Raw genomic sequence first — 7,503 nt, 5'->3', positions numbered from 1 at the left:
ATCCCAATTCATTATTTTCGCGAAGTTTATAATCCGCATTTGCGTAGAAATCACACAAGAAGGATAAACATTAAGAGAAGGACCAGTTAAAAGTACCATTAACAGTATGGTTGGTTGAAAGAAGGGGGGTAAAGGCCTTTTATGTACAGGTGTTATTTAACACGTGGGCCTTGGAGCTTTAAAAAAAGCATAGGAATGGGCTTGTTTACATTTTCTAAGGTTTTTTACAGCTGTGATAGACTACTAATTCCATGCAATATAAGAATCTACAATTCTTTTTCTTTATCTTTGCTTCGCTCCCCCATCCTTTTTCCTTTTATTTTGCCTACTTGCAAAAGAGGAGCCTGCCCTCTACATTTCCAACAATTCTGTAGAAGGGGGGACGTTTGTGGCAAATGTGGCTTTTCATGCAGGGCTGGTTAGTACAGTGGTACCTCTGGTTACGTACTTAATTCGTTGTGGAGGTCCGTTCTTAACCTGAAGCACCACTTTAGCTAATGGGGCCTCCCGCTGCTGCCACCGCACGGTTTCTGTTCTCATCCTGAAGCAAAGTTCTTAACCCGAGGTACAATTTCTGGGTTAGCGGAGTCTGTAACCGGAAGCGTATGTAACCCGAGGTACCACTGTACAGTATTTTTATAAACAAAGGTTTAAAGGTAATGAAACTGTTTTCTCTTCTGCATTGAAGAAAACGGATAAAACAGGATTTGTGTCACTGGCTGCTAAGCTCCTTAAGTTTTGAGTGAGTCGTGACCCCACTCCGTTGATGATCTGGCAAACTTGTTCTAGGAGGGGTGCTGTGTTTTGTCACTTTGGGCGAATGCTGAACGCGAGTGTCAGGGAATCAGGAGCAGGAGCACTGGGGAGAGAGGATTGGGAGAGCGAAGGGGAAGAATCCGAGGGCAGCGTAGGGGAGTATGACAGTGGCCCGAGAGATTCCATGAGCTTCTCCAGCGAATCAGAAGATTCCCAGAAGGGGGCGCCGATGGTCAGGGCAAGGGGGGTCCCAGGGGGGACGCACCAGAAACAAGGAGCCAGAGGGGAACCCCAAAGCAGCAGTGGAGGATCAGGACCAGTTTCCCCACCAGAGCGTAGTGGGGGGGAGGAGTCACATGTGTCAGGAGCAGTGTCTCCTCCAGAGAGGGAGTCAGGGCTGACCACGCCTCCAACGGAGGGGAGGTCAGTTGCAGCTAGCCCCCCCGATGGGGGAAGCAGTGACAGCAGCAGTGGAACGGTCAGGAGGAAAGTTGCTGGCTGGGCGCGCGCGCCAAGTTCAAATGTGCAGGCGGGCGGAACAGCAGGAGACCCGGATGGGGAACCAGCTCCTAAAGCCCGCCGGAGGGAGGGAGAAGGCTCAGGGGAATCAGCGGGAGAAGAGGCTAGAAAGGGCGGAACCCCGGCGGGCAGGCGGACCCAGAGGAGGAAGGAGCAGCGGAGAAGGTGGAGCAAGGCTAGACTCTTAAATTGGTGTAAAGGGGGAGGAGACTCAGACGGAGCATCAGTGGTCTGACACTTTAGACGTGGGGCTGCGCGCTGCGGCTCTGGAAGTGAAACTGAACTTCAATAAAGGCTTTTATACTTAACAACGAAGCAGCGTTGGTCCTTTGTGAGCTGGGACCTAGGGTAGCCCTGACAGCGAGGCTTGTTTTTTTGCTCCCAGGAGAGAAAATGGCATCAGATGAAGGAAAGCTCTTTGTCGGCGGCCTCAGTTTTGACACCAATGAACAGTCGCTGGAGCAAGTCTTCTCTAAATACGGACAGATCACTGATGGTAATTAAAAAAAAAATCTAAATAATTTAGTTGAGCATCGATTGGGACGTGGTAGGCTAAGCCGGTATAAAAGATAACCTTGAGTTTGCCCCACACTTAAATTAAGAATGAAAAGCACTCGGATTAGCACGAATTCTCATGGGGATAAGTTTGGCTTTGTGCCCTGCACTTAAGTTGACCAAAGGGCTTAAATTTCTCCTTCCAGTGAGAAATTTAAGAGAGAGCCAGTGTGGTGTATTGGTTATGAGCGGTAGACTCGTAATCTGGTGAACCGGGTTCGCGTCTCCGCTCCTCCACATGCAGCTGTTGGGTGACTTTGGGCCAGACACACTTCTCTGAAGTCTTCTCAGCCCCACTCACCTCACAGAGTGTTTGTTGTGGGGGAGGAAGGGAAAGGAGAATGTTAGCCGCTTTGAGACTCCTTCGGATAGTGATAAAGCGGGATATCAAATCCAAACTCTTCTCTTCTTCCTTCCCGCTAGTTGTTGTCGTCAAAGACAGAGAAACCCAGAGATCCAGAGGGTTCGGCTTTGTCACCTTTGAGAGTGTTGATGATGCTAAAGATGCGATGATGGCCATGAATGGCAAGGTGAGTTCCGTTCTGTGGTGGCTGTTCTGAACAGCGGTCCTTGGTAGGACAGAAGTCCTTCCGTTTTTAGGATGTGATCACGATAGAACAACTGTTAAAAGTTAGCAGTTTGGGGAAACATAACTTCTCGGTGGTGGGGCCTCCCTGTGGAACGCCCTCCCATCAGAGGTCAAGGAAATGAACAACTACCTGACTTTCTGGAGACATCTGAAGGCAGTCCTGTTTAGGGAAGTTTTTAACGTTTGGTGTTTTATCGTGTTTTTACTATTCTGTTGGGAGCCGCCCGGAGTGGCTGGGGAAACCCAGCCGGGTAGGCGGCGTATAAATAATAAATTATTATTATTAACTGAGGATCTGTTTGACAGTCACTGCTTTTGTGTGCGTGTTAACTGTGGAGCACTGTGCTAACCCCGAAACCCCTCGTTTTTCCAGTCTGTCGACGGCCGCCAAATCAGGGTCGATCAAGCAGGCAAATCGTCCGACAACAGGTCCCGCGGCTACAGAGGCGGCTCGGCTGGTGGCCGGGGCTTTTTCCGCGGAGGCAGAGGTCGGGGCCGGGGCTTTTCCAGAGGTGAGCCCGGGCTTGCAAGTGGCCTCTGTACTTTCGGAGTTTGGTTGCGTTGAGCTGGATGCATCTCAAGCCTCTGGGTGGTTCTCCTTTCCCAGGAGCCGGTGGAGACCGGGGTTACGGTGGCAGCCGGTTTGAATCGAGAAGCGGGGGATACAGTGGTTCTAGAGACTACTATGGTGGCAGCAGGTAAGCCCTGGGGAGGTTGGGTCACAAAATAGCCCCATGCACCTGCTGGTTGTAGCTGTGCCTTGTGAATGAGCATCTTCTCGTCTCTCCCCGCAGCAGGAGTCAAGGCAGCTATGGCGACAGGCCTTCAGGAGGCTCCTACAGAGACAGCTATGACAGTTATGGTAAGCCCTAGATCATAAGGGAAAGGATACACTGACGTGGGAATCTTTTTGATTTTTGCAGGGATGGTAACCTTTGGAAAAGTACCGTTAGGTTCGCTTTGGAGCCTGTTTCCGGCAAGCCTCTCCTTGCCGCTCTTCTGGCAGGCCTTTAAGCACTCGCGCCACGGAAAAGCAGGGAGGGGAACCCCCGCCCTCATTAATGCATGCGCCACGCTTAAGTCGGACCTAGAGTCGTTCGTAACTAGCGTTTTTTTTCCCCCCCGGAAGCTGGAAATGACGCCAGAGAACCCCTCTCGAAAGCCAGGAGCAAAAAAGAAAGGGGTGGGGAGATAAGGAGAGATAGCGTTGGTAGCCTTGAGGTGCTGCTTTGCAAGCGAGTAGGGGAGGAAAAAATGCTGGGACCTTTGTCTATGCTTCGGTGCCTTTACAATTCTGCCTGCTTCTTGTCCTCAGCTACACACAACGAGTAAAAAACCTTCCTGGCTCAAGATCGTCCTTCCAATGGCTGTATTTATAAAGATTTTGGGAGCTTCGCTGAAATCCGTTCTTGTGTAGTCATCTCCTTTGTATATTCTCACTTTTGTAGTAAACTCTCAGTTCTGACCTTGTCAAAAAAACCACAGCCTGACAGCTTCTAATATGCGATGGTCTGTTCAGACTCAAAGAAAGCTCTGGGTTTTTCCTCTCTCAAGTGTTTTAACGTGTGTGTTTTTTTAAAGCACTTAAGATTTTAGTTCATTTGTGAGCAGAGGTGTGTGTGTGTTTGATTGTGTGTGTCCTTTAGTGTGTGTGTTGTTTTTTTTATTAAAAAGAAAAAGACTGGAAGGTTTTGGGGCCCCATTTCTGTGGATTTTTTGGTTTTGTTTTGAGCGAGAAAGGACCGTAATTGTTCAGTAGAAGCTGAGCAAGCTGTGAAGTCGGTTTGTTTTAGTGCATCGTTTTGTAACAAACTTTAGTGTAGCAAGGTAGGCTCTGTAGCCTGGGTATGACTTTATAAACGACTTTCAAAGGCAACCCACCTTGGTATACCTAAAGCGAAACTTTGCTTGTATGTTCAACCTGCATTTAAGAGACTTTTGCTTGTATGCCATAAAACGTATCCCAGAAAGACACTGCAAATCTTAACTCGCAAGAGGCTCGTGGAAAAAAAATGTTTGTTTCTGTTGTCCTTTTTTTACTGGAAGAAAAGTATATGCCTAATTCAATTGATGTTGTAATTTTGAAGTGGTTTAAAAAGGATTTCTTGTACGGTTTTCCTTTTGGCTTCACGAAGCCTATTAAAAGTCCATCTGAAAAAAAATCATATCTGCTCTTGAAATTTTACATCTTGCTGCACAACACAACTCTGGATTTGAGCGTCAAAAGTGTACAGTCAGAGAGGAAGGGCAGCTAGCTGCAGAGAGAGGATTGCAGGCTGGCTATCGTAACGGTGGTGAAAACAACGCAAATCTTACTGTACTTTTAAGGCCTAGATAGACGCCAGGTCAGGTTGAGGGTGATTGAAGCTGAAGCAAGAGTATCTAAAGGAGCGTAGCCACCTCCTTTCCCCATCATGGGGTCAGCTCTCAGCTTGGCTGGAACAGACCCAACCTTTGAAAAATAACCACACCGCTTGCCATAGTAATTTGCACCTGGTGACTCAGAGCTGACAGCTTGCGACAAGAGTTAGCGTGTGTGCAAGAATTAGCTGACACCTTTGGTAGCTTGAAAAGCCAGCCAGACGTTCTTAGCCAAGACCAAGGGAGCCTCGTTCCAACCGGGGTCAGCCGCCGCTGCTGCCAATTCTTGACAGTGTTCCAAGGCCGATAACTGTGACCTAATTTAGCTAGCTTTGTCGTTGCCTTCTTAAGTTCTGAGAATTCTCTGCTAGCGTATGGAAAACGGCAGTGCCTTGACGAAAAAGCGAAGTGTTGTGCATCCAACAGAGAGAGAGAACCTCTGGGACGAAAGCTGCTCTCTTGGCTAGTTCATATGTGGGGATAGTCCTGTAATTCGAGGTAACTCCTTTCCTCATGTCCGCATTCTTCCTCCTGTTGAGAGCTCATATTTATATATATATATATATATTTGAAAGTCTGAATGTTTTAACCCGTCCGAAAGCAAAAATTTTCTCTGCCAATTTTGGTCAGCTGAAAAAAAACACCACCCTTTAAAAAAAAATAATCCTCTTTTTTTAATCTCCTGTACCGAGTCTTTGGTTTTTGTGGCATAAATTCCATGTGGGTCAGAAGGGGTGTTGCGTTCACAGCCATTTCTTTGCCGGTAGGGTAGATGTCAGATGGGGGGAAAAACGAATTTCCCCCCCAAGGGACTAATGCTCATCTCGGGAGACTCTCCCTTAAGACTTAAGTCCACGTAACTGTAATGTTCTCTGCCATCGTGTTTGCGTTTTAACTTTTCCCCCGTAGCCCACGCTTATTCCTAAGCAACCGTTTTCCTCCGCGACTAATGCTTTTTGTGGGGGGGGGGTCAGCTGCCATTGTCCAGTCCGAGGGGGACGCAGGTTGAGTCTCGGAACGCTTGACCCCCCACGCTGGACTCTTGAGAGTCAGTGCGGGTTCGCAGAACCCTTTTGTGGGGAAACTGGTTGCTGTGGGGGGCGGATTGTGTGAGGGTGGGCAGGGCAGAAAGCATAGAGGTTTTGCCGTGCGCGGTATAGATATATTTTTGTAACCCGAGTTTGTCTTGGCAGGTTGACGGAGAAAAAAAGCCATTGATCAGGAAGTGGTTTTGAGGCTGAGTGCAGAACATAGACCGTAAGCCAACTTCGACTCTTTAGCAGGTAAGGTTCTTGGTGGTTTGCTAGGCGTATGGGTTTTGTTTTCAGATTAATGCTGACATATATATATCCTAAGTTTTCTTGTCTGGGGTGCTAACTGCGTATTCCCCCCATCTTTTCTTTCAGTCGCGTGCTGCGTGGAAGAGGACCGGCGAGGAGCACACCGGCCTCCGGGCTGGGCAGCAAAAGTGTCGAGAGCTGTTTGCGTTTTTTTAATGGATTCAACAAGGCTAATAAAACACAGGGCTACAAATACGGCTGAGTTGTGCGTATACGCTGAAGGCAATGGGGAGCCATGGCGGGGGCGTGTTGGCAACACTTGCACCCCCAAAAAGGCACATTGTGGAGTCGTTACTAACGTTGTTGAATTACAGAGGAGGGGAATGTAGCTCTTAAGGAAACTGCTTAGGGCTGGCTCTAGCCCTCCATATCTAGGAAGCTGTAAACCCCAACACTATTACCTGAGATCCTTTATTTTGGGGCTGGGTCCCGAGAGAAGCCTCCCAGGTTGTAAAGAGTTCTGGCAGAGCGACGCTGAGCGTTTAGGAGTGAAGTAGCCCTTTCCCAGAAGGCTGTTCTGTGAACTAGGGGACATTCCCGACACAGCGCAGGAGGAGCCTGAGGGTAAAACTCGCTTCTACGCTTTATGGTGCAAGTTATCCGAGAGCTTTTGAGGCTCTTCGGTTAAAGGGATATTTCTTGGGAGTGCAGAGAAGGGAGCAAGCTTTGCAGGTCTCTACTACTACATTATTGCTTATTTTGTAACCCGTGCACTGCTTCATTGCAGTATACGAGAATAAAATCGTAAATAAATGGAAATGTTTAAATTGGCAGTAAATTATAAACTTAAAACTCCAACCTTCTACGTATCTGGGAAGGCTTCGCTAAACATGTTTTAAGCAGAGGCTTAGTAATTGATAAGAATAGGTGCCCTGGGTTCTCCCTACAGATAAAGCTCATTGGCCACCAAAGGCTGGGTTTCAGAAAAAGCATATACCTAAAACCTCGTGCAGAAAACACCCAGCACCAGTAAACAAAAGTAGTAGCTTTTGAAGGCTGGTTTTTTGGTGGATTTATGGCTCTGACCTTGTGAATCTGCCCAGCTCCCAGAACTCAAAAGCAGTTTGCCATCAGCCTGGCTGCCACACAGGAGGCAGTTAATGTCTCCAGTTTGCAAGCTGTGTATAAACTCAAAAGCTTGCTCGCTTCAGCTCCTGCCCATTCTTAAACCAGCTTTCGATCAATTTCCCAGCCTTCAAATGGAAAGTGGGGTGGGGGTTTTTTAGAAGGTGTAAAGAGCTTTGTATTAACACTGCAGCCCACTTAACAGCCCGAATCTGCTTTTAAGATTTGGCCAGAGGTTCCCAATGTGACTTTTCATGCAATCATTTAAGGCTCTCTCTGCAATCTTTAAAACACACAAACAAATGGGACGTGGAGAGA

The 7,503-nt window shown here is 47.9% G+C and overlaps 1 protein-coding gene across 4 annotated transcripts in view; it reads left to right on the top strand.

Moving 5' to 3' along the window:
- Positions 1 to 6,313, top strand: part of CIRBP (cold inducible RNA binding protein) — a 7,311-nt gene extending 998 nt beyond the window's left edge. Inside the window, exons 2-8 of one of the 4 annotated variants that reach the window (XM_083594937.1) lie at positions 1,661 to 1,771; positions 2,254 to 2,360; positions 2,793 to 2,931; positions 3,027 to 3,117; positions 3,217 to 3,281; positions 5,974 to 6,063; positions 6,187 to 6,313. In XM_083594937.1, coding sequence (XP_083451063.1) covers positions 1,661 to 1,771; positions 2,254 to 2,360; positions 2,793 to 2,931; positions 3,027 to 3,117; positions 3,217 to 3,281; positions 5,974 to 5,978 — 518 coding nt within the window. In that variant the 3' untranslated portion in view covers positions 5,979 to 6,063; positions 6,187 to 6,313. Of the gene's footprint in view, positions 1 to 1,660; positions 1,772 to 2,253; positions 2,361 to 2,792; positions 2,932 to 3,026; positions 3,118 to 3,213; positions 3,282 to 3,734; positions 6,064 to 6,186 lie in introns of all 4 variants that reach the window. The other 3 variants (XM_083594935.1, XM_083594936.1, XM_083594934.1) reach the window with 3 other exon arrangements.
- The last annotated feature ends 1,190 nt before the right edge of the window (positions 6,314 to 7,503 follow it).

The sequence above is a fragment of the Podarcis filfolensis genome, assembly GCF_964270895.1.
Source record: "Podarcis filfolensis genome assembly, chromosome: 18".
NCBI lineage: Eukaryota > Metazoa > Chordata > Lepidosauria > Squamata > Lacertidae > Podarcis > Podarcis filfolensis.
Note: the sequence above shows the minus strand (reverse complement) of the source record. Positions and strands in the feature narration are given on the sequence as shown.